This window comes from Saimiri boliviensis, chromosome 14, assembly GCF_048565385.1.
Source record: "Saimiri boliviensis isolate mSaiBol1 chromosome 14, mSaiBol1.pri, whole genome shotgun sequence".
Lineage (NCBI taxonomy): Eukaryota > Metazoa > Chordata > Mammalia > Primates > Cebidae > Saimiri > Saimiri boliviensis.
In genome coordinates this window covers 6,811,097-6,826,431 of record NC_133462.1, presented here as the reverse complement: position 1 = coordinate 6,826,431, position 15,335 = coordinate 6,811,097, and the positions used below count along the sequence as shown (strand labels likewise).

The 15,335-nt window shown below is 48.5% G+C and overlaps 2 protein-coding genes across 3 annotated transcripts in view; one reads left to right on the top strand and one right to left on the bottom strand.

Annotated features, from left to right (window-relative positions):
- Positions 1 to 391: 391 nt before the first annotated feature.
- Positions 392 to 15,335, bottom strand: part of VSIG10L (V-set and immunoglobulin domain containing 10 like) — a 68,006-nt gene continuing 53,062 nt past the window's right edge. The window contains exons 14-18 of one of the 2 annotated variants that reach the window (XR_012513762.1): positions 14,444 to 14,637; positions 9,258 to 9,440; positions 7,791 to 7,836; positions 5,760 to 5,851; positions 392 to 2,785 (exon numbers count right to left, since the gene is read on the bottom strand). The gene's annotated coding sequence lies outside the window, so the exon portion shown is untranslated. Of the gene's footprint in view, positions 5,852 to 7,790; positions 7,837 to 9,257; positions 9,441 to 14,443; positions 14,638 to 15,335 lie in introns of both variants that reach the window. The other variant, XR_012513761.1, reaches the window with a different exon arrangement.
- On the top strand, positions 802 to 12,672 carry LOC101048741 (sialic acid-binding Ig-like lectin 5). Its single transcript, XM_074385535.1, has 8 exons — positions 802 to 946; positions 1,972 to 2,235; positions 2,560 to 2,841; positions 2,991 to 3,093; positions 8,911 to 9,047; positions 10,868 to 10,934; positions 11,797 to 11,950; positions 12,562 to 12,672. Exons 1-8 carry the CDS (start codon positions 802 to 804, stop codon positions 12,670 to 12,672), a joined length of 1,263 nt encoding a protein of 420 aa, XP_074241636.1.

Genomic DNA, 15,335 nt, shown 5'->3' with positions numbered 1-15,335 from the left:
CCAAGGTTTTTATTGTGGGTCTGGTCACTGACTTATCTTAGTCTTCAGCCCCTCCAGAGGTCAAGCTGATGCCTCAGGATCCAGGGCCCCCACCATAAATCACAGTGTTAGCATCGACTGATATAGTCCAAGGCCTCAGCTAAACAAAGACACTCTTATCAGGCAGGATATTCCAAGGGTTCAGAGGTCACCTCATAGGAGCTGGACAAGGGTCAAGCCTTTCTTACTCTTTTTTTTTTGTGTGAGACTGAGTTCTCGCTCTGTTGCCAGGCTGTAGTGCAGTGGTGCGATCTCGGCTCACTGCAACCTCTACCTCCCAGGTTCAGGTGATTCTCCTGCCTCAGCCTCCCAAGTAGCTGAGACTACAGGCCTGTGCCACCAGGGCCAACTAATTTTTGTATTTTTAATAGAGACCGGGTTTTACCACATTGGCCAGGAGGGTCTTGATCTCTTGACCTCGTGATCTGCCCACCTCAGCCTCCCCAAGTGCTGGGATTACAAGCATAAGCCACGCATGCCCAGCCAGGTAACTCTTTTAACGCACGGATGTAATACAGGAAAATGCTAGGTAGGTTTGTTTTTCAACTTGGATCTCTTCTTACAGGGTTACTTTCTCATGTTGTGACGGAAGTCAAGAAGATGCCAGTAGAAGAGGGGCTGTGTTGCGCATTGCAATTTCCCAAAGAACTCCCAAGCACTTCCATGATCATGGGTTACAGGCTCAACAAAAAGATCAGCTCCCTTGCAGCTACAAATAAACCCAATGCTACCATTGGTGATAACACCAAGGGCAGATTTTACATGACTGGGAATCTTGATGAACAAGACTGTACCCTACTCATCCACGATATACTCAAAGGGAACAGCATGACATATTTATCCCACGCAGATCTAGGAGAACAAAAAAGTGCTTTCCTGGGGAAGAACATCAAACTCTTTGCATCAGGTGAAGTTCGGTCTCAGGCAATAAATGGTTTGGAAGGAAGGAAATCCAAAAGTGGTTCTGGCAAATACGTGGTTTTTACTTGATGGGCACTGGGCTTTACCAAAACCTTTGGTATTTGATTTTTACAATAATGCAATGAGATCAATAAAATAGGTCACTTTGGCCAGGCGCGGTGGCTCAGGCCTGTAATCCCAGCACTTTGGGAGGCCGAGGCGGGTGGATCACGAGGTCAAGAGATCGAGACCATCCTGGTCAACATGGTGAAACCCCGTCTCTACTAAAAATACAAAAAAATTAGCTGGGCATGGTGGCGCGTGCCTGTAATCCCAGCTACTCAGGAGGCTGAGGCAGGAGAATTGCCTGAACCCAGGAGGCGGAGGTTGCGGTGAGCTGAGATCGCGCCATTGCACTCCAGCCTGGGTAACAAGAGCGAAACTCCGTCTGAAAAAAAAAAAAAAAAAAAAAAAAAAAAAGAATAGGTAACTTTACTTTTCCAAATAGAAATGGCAAAGAGAGAAGGAACTGGTCCTGTGTCATTCAACCAATACAAAATAGAAAGGAAATGATCACAGATTGGGCTGGGAAGGGGCAGAGTCTAGGAGGAGAATGGGGCTGGAGGAAGGGAGGCAGAGTAGGAGCTACCACCAGCACATCTAGTCTGCGACTCAGGTAAGGGGTCCGAACGTAGAATCCTCATTCTACAATGCAGATCCTCAGAAAACTGCTCACCCTCAGTCTTTGAAGACCAGAGTTCAGGTTCGAGCTCTACCACCTTGACTAATTCTCTTCTGTTTGATCACCTGGACACTGGGGTGTTCCCTTCCACACAGAGAAAGGAAATCTATTTGTGAAAAAAACCATTCAACCACAACAATTCCAGGTTTCACTAGGCTGTTGGAGAGGTGAGGGGGTTGCAGATGAGCTCACGGATGGGGTGCACTCTGTAACCTGGAGACACTGCATCAGTCAAGTGTCCATGAGGGTCCCTTTTCCCCAAGGTTTGGGTCTATTTCTCTTTTCTCCAGACCTAACTCAAAAGCCAGAGCTCCACATCCGAGAGATTCTTTTGGCTGGGAAGCCTGTGACCTTGAACTGTACCCTCAAAGGCACCTGCAAAGAAACCAAAGCCCTCTTCCACTCCTGGAAGAACTCAGCCATCTCCAGCAACTCCTCCTCAGTGCTACACTCTACCCTGAAGCCCGAGGACCATGGCACTACCCTTGGATGTCACTTGAACTTCTCCCTAGCCAACATGACCAGAAGTAGCTTGGTCAAGCTCCATGTGATCTGTGAGTGCTGGTGGGCACAGGCAGATCCGGAGAATTAGTGGGCTTAAGGAAAGACCTGAGCCCCAGAGGGAAAGAAGTCTTGGGAGCTGTCACGTCTTCCCCCTGACCTTTCAAAGGCCAGAAGGAGGAGCTGAGCCTGAGTCTGAGGCAGATGTGGAGAGAGGATGATAGGGAACTGTTTTGAGTCCCAGCCCCACTCTGGGTTGCCAGAAAGTCTTTCTGAAGCTCCCTGTGAATAGCGAGTAAAGAGAAGACGGGGTCTTAGGGGAAGCAGAGAAGCAAAGTCAGGACATCTTGATGATTCCTGATTCTTCCTCCGCACAGCACCTGCCAGGCTGTTCAATTCCTCTTGTTCCTTGGAGAAGATAGTTCAGTGCAGCTGTTCCTTCCACGGGATCCCCACACCCTCCGTGCAGTGGTGGATGGGAGGTGTCCCTGTGGATGTGGACAGCATGGATAACGTCCTCCAGGTGACTTCTTCCACACATGTCCCCTGGGCCAACAGCACCATCCACCTCATCGGGGAGCCAGAAATAGTCATGAGACTTCGCTGTGAGGGGAAGAACCAATATAGAATTCACACTTCCAGCATCTTCCTGATACCAGGTGAGTATCCAGGAGCCTAGTGGCTGAGCTGCAAAGAACACTAAGGGCCAGATGCGGATGGGCGCAAGGCCAGAGGAATGGGTAGAGAGTTTTAGCTCAGACTTCAAGGCCTTTGGAGAAAAGTCAATCTCACTTTCCTCCGATTCCAGATAAGAAGTCAGTTTCCAGTGTGTTCATGAAAGGATTAATCCAGGGTGTTGTGTATGGAGCCATCGCATTCTCACTGCTCTTCTTCTGCCTTGTCCTCTTGTCGTGAGTATCAAAGTTTAAATTCATCAGCAGGCTTTCCCAAACCCTACTATCTTTATGTTCTCCATTACCTTCCTCATACTTTCTTCCAGTTAATTTTGCTTTGCCGTTTTTATTTTATTATTATTATTTTTTTTTTTTTTTTTTTTTTTGAGACAGAGTTTCGCTCTTGTTACCCAGGCTGGAGTGCAATGGCGCGATCTCGGCTCACCGCAACCTCCGCCTCCTGGGTTCAGACAATTCTCCTTCCTCAGCCTCCTGAGTAGCTGGGATTACAGGCATGCGCCACCATGCCCAGCTAATTTTTTGTATTTTTAGTAGAGACGGGGTTTCACCATGTTGATCAGGATGGTCTCGATCTTTTGACCTCGTGATCCACCCGCCTCGGCCTCCCAAAGTGCGGGATTACAGGCTTGAGCCACCGTGCCCGGCCTTATTTTTTTTATTTTTGAGACAAGGTCTCCGTCTTTCACAGTTCACTGCAGCCTCGACCTCCCTGGGCTCACATGATCCTCCCACCTGACCCTCCTCAGTGGCTGGGACTACAGGTGTGTGCCACCACGCCTGGTTAATTTTTGTATTTTTTGTAGAAGTGGGATTTCACCAAGTTGCCCAGGCAGGTCTTGAACTCCTGAGCTCACGTAATTGACCCACCTGGGCCTCCCAAAGTGCTGCTGGGATTACAGGCATGGCCCACTGCCACCGGCCTTGTCTACCTTTTTAAAATTGATTCTTATATTGTTCACTTTCAGCTATTCTTCTTTTTCAATATTTGTATTTAGGGCTGTAAGTTTCCCTGTAAGCGTGACTTTAGCTGCGTCTCACAAATTTTAATATATTTCATTACCATTTGGTTAAAATATTTCTAATTTCCATTATGATTTCTTGACCCATGAGTTTCTTAAGTACATTACTCTCTTTTTAAATTTCTAGCTTAAATTCAATAAGGTCAGAAAATATGTTATGCATCATTTCAATTCTTTTCTTTGTAACACCTTTTTTTGTTTAATTTTTTTTTCTAGCTTAAATTCAGTAAGGTCAGAAAATACGTTAATGCATCATTTCAATTCTTTTCATTGTGACACATTTTTTTGTTTAATTTTTATAAATAGTCCATGTGAACTTGAAAAGAATGTATATTCTATGCCTGTTGAATGCAGTATATATGTCTGTGTGTGTGTGTGTCTGTGTGCATGTACACACAGACACATACATATACATATATACCCTTTAAATCAAATTCACTAATCATGTTGTTTAAATCTTCTTTATTTGTTGTTTAAATCTTCTTTATTCTGACTTCATTGCCTGCCTGTTCTAATGATAAGAGATATGTATTTTTAAGTCTCCCACAATAATTGTGGATTTATTTGTTTCTTCTTGAAACTCTGTCAGTTTTTGCTTTATAAATATTGAGGTCAAGTCATTAGCTTCAAGTCTATTTTAAAATGTGCATACAAGGCCAGGCATGGTGGCTCACACCTGTAATCCCAGCACTTTGGGAGGCCATGGCAGGTGGATGACTTGAGATCAGGAGTTTGAGACCAGCCTGGCCAACATGGCGAAACCCCATCTATACTAAAAATAAAAAATTATCCAAGCATGGTGGCGCGTGCCTGTAATCCCAGCTACTCAGGAGGCTGAGGCAGGAGAATAGCTTGAACCCAGGAAGTGGAGGCTGCGGTGAGCCGAGATCGTGCTGCTTCAGTCCAGCCTGGGTAACAGAGTGAGAGACTCTGTCTCAAAAAAAAAAGAAAAGAAAAGAAAAAAGAAATGCATACAAATATCTTCCTTATATCAGACACAATTTTTTTTCTTCACCTTTGTATTAAAGTCGATTCTGTCAGATATTAGCAGCCCTCCACCAGCTCTTTTTTTTTTACATCTACTCTCAATCTGTGATCTTAAGGTTTAGATATGTGTTGCATAATCAGCATATAATTTTGACTTTTTTTAGTCTTGTAATTTTTAAATGGGATTTAAATTAATTTGCTTGATGTAACTACTGGTGCATTTAAATACTGATGGCATTTCAATATATCATCCTGGCTTGTTTCTTATGTTTCTTTCTTCCCTTTACTTGTCTTCCTTTGGATTGGCTGGGTATTTTTTACCAATCCATTATTTTCTTTCTCCTAGTTGAAAAGTATGCGATTGTACGAATATTTTTAAAATATTCTTTTACTGGTTACCCAAAAATCACAACATCTATACTTCAGTTATCAAAATATCTATTTGATCATTTCAAAGTATAAAACCTTTACCCTCCTCCAGATAATGTAAAGACCTTAGAACAGTTTAACTCTGTATTTTCTCCTCACAACTTACATGCTATTTTTATAACATGCTTTGTGGCATTTTATCAATTCCAATATACATGTTATTTCGCATTCAAACATCTCTGAAATAGAGATATGTCTTACGATTGATGGTGATTTACAGTTGCTGCTGGTCCCAGGTGGCAGTCCTGATAAAGTTGTCACTGCCTACGGGCGCATGAACTCCATCATTGCTGTTCCTATTATCACTTTAATTGAATTATTTGGTCATTGATACATGTTTATTTTACTTCCTTTTCAAACATTTGCAAAAGTATTACATTATTAGCTGGTACTGAAACAAAGCTATTGTGTATCCAGAAGGACACAGAAGTAAAAGAGTAAGCGTACCTTTCATTTTTGTGGCATCTGTAACATTTGTTTGAGGAAGGACCAGAATTGCATATTTTTTTGTAAAGCAACAACCTGGTGCTTTATAGAACCTAGAAAAGAAAGAGAGCCACATGTGGATAAAGCCATGCTACTTTTTCTTATAAGATAAAAAGCAAAAGGGTAATTTATCTCATAAACTGCCAGTGCAAATGAAATCAGAAGAAATTGCTTCATCCTTTACAAGAGATTTTAAAAATTTAAATTAACATGACAGGGGATGCTTCATGTGCCATTCAGGACTATATTAGTTCTTAATAGTTTAATCGGCAAAATTTTCCCTCAGTGATACATAAATTATGCATCTTACTATTAGTGGCATTTTATTATCAATGAAATACCAATTCTGTATTGGTGTGTTCTGGAGGTTGTGAATGGGGAAGAAAACCCACCGTAAAGCAAAATGGGGTTGGGTGCATTGACTCACGCTTATATTCCTAGCACTTTGAGGGGCCAAGGCAGGAGAACTGCTTGAGCCTAGGAGTTTGAGACCAGCCTGGGCAACATAGTGAGACCCCATCTCTACAAAAAATACAAAAATTAGCTGAGCGTGGTGGCACAGGCATAGCCCCCGCTGTTCAGGAGACTGAGAGCCCAGGAGGTGGAGGCTGCAGTGACTTGTGATCACGCTACTGCACTTCAGTCTGGATGACAGAGTGAGACCCTGTCTCTCAAAAAAAGAAAAGAAAAGTAAACAATCATTTGCCAATATTTTGCCATTTTCCCGCATGTCTGGATTTGTATGCTTTGACCTCATTCATAACTTTTTTAGAGTGTGCAAAACATGCAAATGACCTTTAAAACAGTGCACATGCTGCACACTGATTCAACAAAGATGTGTGATGCAAAGCCTGTCTCCGTAAGTTAATTCACAGAAATATATTGAGCAAATTCTACATGCCAGGTCATACCGTTACGGGAAAGGGGTCCAGATCCAGACCCCAAGAGAGGATTCTTAGCTCTTGCACAAGAAGGAATTCAGGGTGAGTCCGTAGAGTAAAGTGAAAGTGAGTTTATTGAGAAAGTCAAGGAATGAAAGTGTGGCTACTCCGTAGACAGAGCAGCCCCGAGGGCTGCAGGTTGCCCATTTTTATGGTTATTTCTTGATGATACGCTAAACAAGGAGAGGATTATTTACGCCTCCCCTTTTTAGACCATATAGGGTAACTTCCTGATGTTGCTATGGCAGCTGTAAACCAGCATGGTGCCGGTGGGAGTGTAGCAGTGAGGACCACTAGTGGTCACTCTCGTGACCCTTTTGGTTTTCGTGGAGTTTGGCCAGCTTCTTCACTGCAACCTGTTTTATCAGCAAGGCCTTTATGACCTGTATTTTTTGCTGACCTCCTATCTTATCCTGTGACTTAGAATGCCTTAACCATCTGGGAATGCAGCCCAGTAGGTCTCAGCCTTATTTTACCCAGCTCCTATTCAAGATGGAGTTGCTCTGGTTCGAATACCTCTGACATTATCGTAGAGCAAACCAGGCTCAGGGACACGGACCCTGAAGGAAGACATAGGCAGATGTGTAGGGATAAATGTTGGGAAGTGCCTGGAGGAAAACAGGGAGCTGGGAGAGAGTGTAGCAAGGGGAGAGGGTGGGGAGAAGCCTTTAGGTACTTGGTCTGAGACCTAAAGGAATAGAGGGAGCTGCCCAGACCGAGGGAGCCGCAATTCCAGGCTCTGAGATTGCAGAGGTTTATCGAGCCCAAGAACCCAGCAGGGCCAGATGAGCTCAGATCTTAGGAAGAGCTTGGGAGAGGCCAACCTGTGGGCAGAGCCTCAAGGGCTCTGGTGAGAAGTTTGGGTTTCATCTTCCCTGTGGAGGGCTCTTTCCTCCCATGCTTGCTCATCCTGGAAGGTGAGCTGCTCTTCAATGGGGACTTTATCTATGAGAATCGTATTTGGACAATGTGGTGGGTTTCTCCAAAATGAGTTTTGTATGAGTTGCCCCACAGCATAACAAACCCGGGACTATTTGTATTCACTGCTTACCTTGCCGCTCTCTGATGCAAATCTCTGCAAATGGAGGTATCAGTTTCTAAGAGAAAAAAAAAAAAAATTTTTTTTTTTTTGCAACCTAAAGCCCAGGCTGAAATAGACATGCTGCCTTCATTCCCTTGACCAATTACTAGATTCTTTTTCTAGCGCCCCTTTGATGTGGGGGTGTCAGACCCAGGTCCCTACATAGTGTGGACCCAAGGCTCTGTTGTCTGCTGTCACCGGACCATTTAAATCAAGTCCCTCGGTTATTATCACAACAGACCCTCCCTGCCCTGCGGTCCAGCCATGTGCAGCCAGCCCTCAATTGATGCGTGGCCTCTGATCTTCAGTCCCCCGCATCCTTACGACCTCAGCCCCATCAGTATTTTCAGATGGTTTTGTAGAGCAAGGGTTTTCAGACAGGAAATGGATGTCTGAATCTTGCTGTCTGAATGCAGAAAGAAACAACGGAAGATCTCCATCTGGGGAGGAACAGGTCGGGTCTTTAAAGCTCACTCAGGCTGCTCTGCAGGGGACACGGAGCAGAAGGACAGAGCCGCCAGCCGGGGACCAGCAGGTGGCCCCTGCAGCTGCCAGAGCAAGAAAGGAAGGGGACCAGTTATATAATCCATGGGATGTCCACACCGCAGAACAACACAGCTGTCAGAAAGACCAAGGCAGTGTGCCGGACTCGGACATGCAGGCATGAGCCAGAAATATTAGGAGGAGGAAGAAAGGTGCAAAAAAAAAAAAAAAGACCTGTCCAAAACTAAAAAGTATATATTGAAACATCACAGGGCAGCAAGAAAAGCAGAGGAATGGGCTAGACATGAAGGGCCTCCAGCTGAAGGGCTGGGCTGTGTCCTGGCCATGGAGGGGCTGTGAGCAGGAGAGGAGCCGGACAGCTCTGGGGACAGTGAATTCCAGGAGGCCCAGAAAGAGGCTTGGGAGGGGGTCCACGCCAAGAGATTAGAGGCTCCTTATCCCCATCTGATGGGGTGCGGTGGGGCTGTGCTGGTCACAGAACCAGCAAGCGGAGGAAGCTGGTGTTCTGGGCACAGCCCAGGGTTCCTTCCGGGAACTGGACAGGGGCACGGGCTGAGCACGGCATTCACAGGGCTTCCTGCCTTAGAATGAAGATGCTTACCTGGTGGGAGGAGCATCAGATTCCCAAGACCGAAGGCCTGACCCTTAAGAAGCCAGAGCTGCTGGAGGAACCAGAAGTACCCAAAATATGTGAAGCTAACACCCGACCAGACCAGGCTGGAGGTAAGTCCCTGGGCCAGTCACAGGCAGGCCATCAAGCAACAGGGCCGCAGGCCAGGGCCCCCACCCCATCACCTCCTGGTAGAACCATCAGGAGGCACTCCTTCAGGACAGAGTCCCTGGCCCCCTCGCCCCCACACACCAGATGCTATGTTTGCCAAAACCAAGTCCCACAGACTGGGTGGCTTGAAGAGCTGATACTGATCTTCTCACCCTCTAGAGGCTGGAAGTTGCAGGTCAAGGTGCGGGCAGTGGGGCTTCCTTCTGGGGCCTCTCTCCTTGGCCTGTAGATGCTGTCTTCCCGCTTTGTCTTCACACGGTTGTCCCTCTGCATGAACCTGGGTCCTAATGTCCTTTCCTTGTAAGAACACCAAGGCCGGGCGCGGTGGCTCATGCCTGTAATCACAGCATTTTGGGAGGCCAAGGTGGGCGGATCACAAGGTCAAGAGATCAAGACCATCCTGGCTGACACGGTCAAACCCTATCTGTACTAAAATGACAAAAAAAAAAAAAAAAAAAAAAAAAAAAAAGAACGAACACCAGTCATTGAAACTTAATTACCTAATTAAAGGGCCTGGCTCCAAATACAGTCACATTCTGAGTCACTGGGAGTTAACATGTGGGTGGGGGGCGGCGGTGGGTAGGATTCACACTTCCGCCCATAACAGAAGCTTAAGGAGGCTGCTTTAAGGATCCCTCTGTGTTGTTCTCCCACAGTCTAGGGCTCTGGAGGGAAAGAAGAGCGTAGCCTCCAAGACAGATCACGGCACGTGGCCCAGGACGTGGAAACCTGGCCCAAGTGAGCTGCGCAGACCTGCAGACGCTAGCGGCCACTCCATCTCAGACTCCAGACCCAGAGGCCCTGGCCCAGCTCTCACCCATGTCCTCAGGGAACATCCCCAGAGGCCTCCCCTGCACCAGCCCTCGTGTTACCCAACATAGGGAACACGCCTCACACCCGACACCTGCCTGAGGGACATGCCACCCCAGCAGGCGGGCTGCCAGGAGCAGAAACAAAATGCACAAGGACACACCAGGCAGGCAGCACCAGGAAACAGGCTGCCACCGTCACAGGGGCCGCTGTGAGCCCAGCGTGGATCCAACCCAGCCCCGGCCTTCTTCAGAGAGAAACAGAAACATGCTCAGCATGATGGGAAGCGGCAGAAACACTGAAGAACCCCCTGGAGCACATCCACAGGGACACTGGGGAGCATGAGGCCCAGCCTCTGCACCTCTGCATTGCAAACAGGGAAACTGAGGCTCACTGTGCCTCCGGCCACACTGCAAGGCTGTGGGTTGCTCAGGACTCCTGAATCCCGGTCCCTTGTCCCCTGCAGCAGCCGACCCTATCCCTGGACGTTTTTCCCTGACTTTATGAGACTCTAGTGCAGAGGCTGCAAACTGAAATGCTCACAGCCTCCTGGCAGGGAACAAGATGGGCACAGCTGGCCTAATGGGGGCCTCGTCTGTCTTGAGAGCAGCTGCCCCTCCTGAAGGCAGCGGTTCACAGTGACGGAACTCCCTCCACCTCCTCCCCACCCCCTCCCCACACAGGTCAGGAACGCCGGGTGACTACTGCCAGCTCTTCACATTTTTTTGTTGTTGTTTTTTTTGAGGAGAATCCAGAGATCTTGATTTCAGTGTGAAATGTCTTGACTCCGGCACAGTAGTAACTGAGAACATGTTTTTTAAAAGGCAGCACCGTGTGGGTCAACGAAAATCCCCCCCAAAGGGGCCTCTCATTTGCAAACTCCAATCAGAGGCATAGATGTGGAGGGGACTGCCACTATCTGAGGAGCCCAAAGCTGGTGGGGTTTTTTCAGAACGCAGACACTTTGTCAAGGGAGGCCAGAATCCCCAGGTTCTGGGAGGAAGCTTGGGTCTGGAAGGGTAAGGAGGGGTTTCTAAGTAGAGAAAAACATTCCAGGTGTTCACTCGTGTGGCCACAAATCCCAGAGGCCTCCCATGTGCCAGGCCCTGGGCTGGAGACCTGAAGTCAGACATAGGTTCTGCCCATACAGACCTCCAGGTTGTTACAGTCCTGAGACATGGTCAGGGCTGTGACCCAAGAAGCATGGGGAGAGGGGAGGGGAGCAGGAGTTGGCATCAAGGGACGGAGGGCCTGACCCCACGTGGGAGCTGAGTGTTGCTACCTAAGCCCAGCCGGCAGAGGTCATGGCACCGCCAGGCACAGGAAGCTACAAGATTGAAGGCAGGAGGCTTGGGGCTAGGAGGGGGATCGGTGGGCAGAGCACTCCAGCTAGGGCAGAGCAAGCAGCATTTCTGGGGCAGGAGGCAGACGACAGTGAGAACTGAGCCAGGCAAGGGGCCAGAGGCTGGACCTGGGTAAAGCTCCCCTGCAAACAGACCTCAGTTGTCACCCAGCTCACCCTCAGGAGAAGCCAGGGAGGAGCAGATACCTGGTGGTGGTCAGCTTCCCCTCCTCTCCGCAGGACATGCACAGCGGTGACAGTGTCCCTGAGTTTGACTTCCGTCCTGATGCCCCACCAGTTGGGGACTAGGAGGCTGATGTCAGGAAAAATGTGGCATCCCTATGGGTGGGCTGAGGGGTGAGCGTAGCCGGGAACCAGCAGGAGCTCCAAAAATAAAGATGAGATGGGAAAGTGGAATCATCTCCCAGGAAGCGGATATTGGGCCGAACTCTTTCCCCAGAGTCGGGAAAGATAGAAGCGGGCACTCCAGGTCAGAAAGACAGATGGGCCCTAATACCAGGTTGTGTGTCCCTGTCTAGGCTGAGGTCACTGCTGGCCCCTCGAGATCCCCAGTGGGGATCAGAGCAGGCTAAGTACCTGGAGCAAACTGCTCCTCAGTCAGTGGTCAGCTGTGTGCACGTGTACGTCTACAAGGAGAGGTTCCGAGGAGGAGAGCGGGGCAGGCGGCTCTGTGTAAACCTCTGTTCCCTCAGGAGATGATGGAAGCAACCGTGATGATGGTCCTGGCCAGGACTGAGGGTGTTCCAAGCCCTCACAGACCTTCATTCACTTAAGCCAGAGACCTTGTGGAATCAGTCCCATTACCATGCCCATTTTACAGAGGAGGAAACTGAGGCCTAGAGAGGCTGAGAAGCCTCCCTGGGGTTACATTCCTACCTTCTGAGACAGATGCTATCCCCCTGCTCTTACCCACAAGGAAGTTGAGGTTCAGAAAGGGGAGGGTCCTTCCAGAATCTCACAGCCTGGGAACAAAGCCAGATCTGAGGTGCCCCTGCCTGCTTTTGCCTGCTCCTAGGAGCAAGGATCACATCATCAGGATCACTTCTCCCCCTTCTAGAGTGCAGACTGTCTGCTGGCCATGCAACCAGTCAGGCTTTGCTGGCTCAAAGAGCAGGTCTAGACTCTCCCTTCCGTTCACCTCAAAGTCTAGTCTCTCCCTCTGTGTGTCTCTCTCCCTCCCTCTCAGGTCCATGCACAGATGGTTAACCCTCTGTGTGCCCCGTACCCTGCTCTGTTTGGAAAATGGCCGTGGATAGGGCTGCCATCATCCCTGTCTCTCGCAGATGGCGAGGGACATTGCAGAGGGTGGGGGCCATGGGATCATGAACACCTGTGCTGACCACTTGGACAATGGAGCTGAGCCACCTGTGTTTAGATCCCAGCTCTGGCCCTGAGTGTGGACCACTCCCGTGTTCCCTAACCCCAGCTTTCATCAGCAAAATGGGGGCATAACAGACTGCATCACTGTGAGATGCAGATGAGCTCATGTTTATTCAGTAACCGGCTCAGGATCAAGGGCACGGTGATGGCACCTGTGTCCGTTGCACAGTGTGTCCATGCCGCGCCATGTTCTAAGCACATCACATGGGTCCTCTTGTTTGTATCCATCAGGGTTCCACCAGAGAAACAGAATGAGTACGCGAAGGCTTATTGCAAGGAAGTGGCTTACATGATTCTGAGAGCTGGCTAGGCCGGTGCTACGAACTGAACGTCTGTGTCTTGCCAAAATTTTTATGTTGAAACTCATCCCCAACTATGATGGGATCTGGAGGTGGGGCTTTTGGGATATGATTTGGTTATGTGGGTGGAACCTTCATAAATGGGATTCATGCCCTTATAAGAGGCCTAAGATGGCTGGGCATGGTGGCTCACGCCTGTAATCTCTGCACTTTGGGAGGCTGAGGTGGGTGAATCATGAGGTCAGGAGTCTGAGACCAACCTGGCCAGCATAATGAAACACCGTTTCTACTAAAAATACGAAAATTAGCCGGGCGTGGTGGCTCAAGCCTGTAATCCCAGCACTTTGGGAGGCCGAGGCGGGTGGATTACGAGGTCAAGAGATCGAGACCATCCTGGTCAACATGGTGAAACCCCGTCTCTACTAAAAATACTAAAAATTAGCTGGGCATGGCGGCGCGTGCCTGTCATCCCAGCTACTGAGGAGGCTGAGGCAGGAGAATTGCTTGAATCCAGGAGGCGGAGGCTGCAGTGTGCCGAGGTCACGCCATTGCACTCCAGCCTGGGTAACAAGAGTGAAACTCCGCCTCAAAAACAAACAAAAACAAAAACAAAACAAAACAAAACAAAAATACGAAAATTAGCCAGGTGTGGTGGCATGCACCTGTGAGCCCAGCTACTCAGGAGGCTGAGGCAGGAGAATCACTTGAACCTTACACTCCAGCCTGGGTGACAGAGTGAGACTCTGGCCAGTGGCAGTGGCTCACACCTGTAATCCTAGCACTTTGGGAGGCTGAGGCAGGAGGATCACTTAAGCTCAGGAGTTTGAGACCAATGTGGGCAACATGGTGAAACCCCATCTCTACTAAAAATACAAATTAGCCAGACATGGTGGCGCACACCTATAGTCCCAGCTACTCAGAGGCTGAAGCGGGAAGATCACTTGAGCCTGGGAGGTAGAGATTGTGCCACTGTACTCCAATCTGGGAGACAGAGCCAAACCCTACCTCAAAAAAAAAAAAAAAAGATGTTTCCTATTCTGCCATGAGGACATAGCATAAGACGCTGCCTTTGAACCGAATCTGCTGGTGCCTTGATCTTGGACTTCCCAGCTTCCCCGACTGTGAGAAATGAATTTCCTGTGTTTATAAGCCACCCAGTCTACGGCATTTTGCTGTAGCAGTACACATCGAGTAAGACAGCAGGTCTGAAGTCTGTAGGGCAGGCAGGCAGGCAGGAGGGGCAGACTGGAAACTCCAGCAGCAGCTGAAGCAGAATTATTGCTTCTCCTGGGAAACCTCCATTCTGCCTTTCAACTGATTGAATCAGACCCACCTACATTATTGAGGATAATCTCCTTCACTTAAAAGTCAACTGATTAGAACAACAACAACAACGTAACTATGAGATGTGGCAGATATGTTAATTTGCTTGACAGTAGTAATCATCTCGCTCTGAATATATATATCAAAACATCACGTTGCGTACCTTAAATATATACAGCAAAGTCGACTGATTAGAGACGTCAGTCACGGCGACAAAATCCTTCCACGGTGACATGTCTCGGTGTTTGGTTGAGCAGCTGGGGGCTGTGGCTCAGCCAGGTTGGCACATAAACAAATCATCACACCACTGGGTCCCCACCACGGCTCTGTGAGGTGGGTTCTGAGATTAACCCCAGCCTAGAGAAAAGATAAGGAGACTCATAGAGGGTAAGCAGCCTGCCTGACTGAAGAAATGGCGGAGACACCTGAGCCCGGGCTCGGACCGCCCCTTCCTCACACACCTCCCAACCACGTCCCCTCCAACCTTGCTCAGGGAGTGTCTTCACTAGCTGCTATTATTAGCACCTAGCAGGGCTCCAGGGACATGGCACAAAAAAAGGAAAGTACATCTCAAAGTGGGTAACCATACCTGACCTTGTCCTAGGAAACAGAGAGTCGGGAGGGAAGTCTTTGAAGATGTGGAGAGTTCAGTCAATGAAAAGGATAGGAACTAATGTATTCCTTAAAAATATACTGAGGGCTGGGTGTGGTGGCTCATGCCTCTAATCCCAGCACTCTGGGAGGCCGAGGTGGGTGGATCACTTGAGGTCAACATGGTGAAACCCTGTCTCTACTAAAAATACAAAAAGGTAGCTGGGTGTAGAAGCGTGCACCTGTAATCCCACCTACCCTAGAGGCTGAGACAGGAGAATTGCTTGAACCTGGGAGGCGGAGGTTGCAGCTGAGCCGAAATCGTGCCGCTGCACTCCAGCCTGGGCGAGAGAGCGAGACTCCATCTAAATATATACTGAGACTGGCTGTGATGGTATGTGCCTGTAGCCCCAGCTACTCAGGAGGCCAAGGTGGGAGAATCATTTGAGGCCAGGAATTTGAGA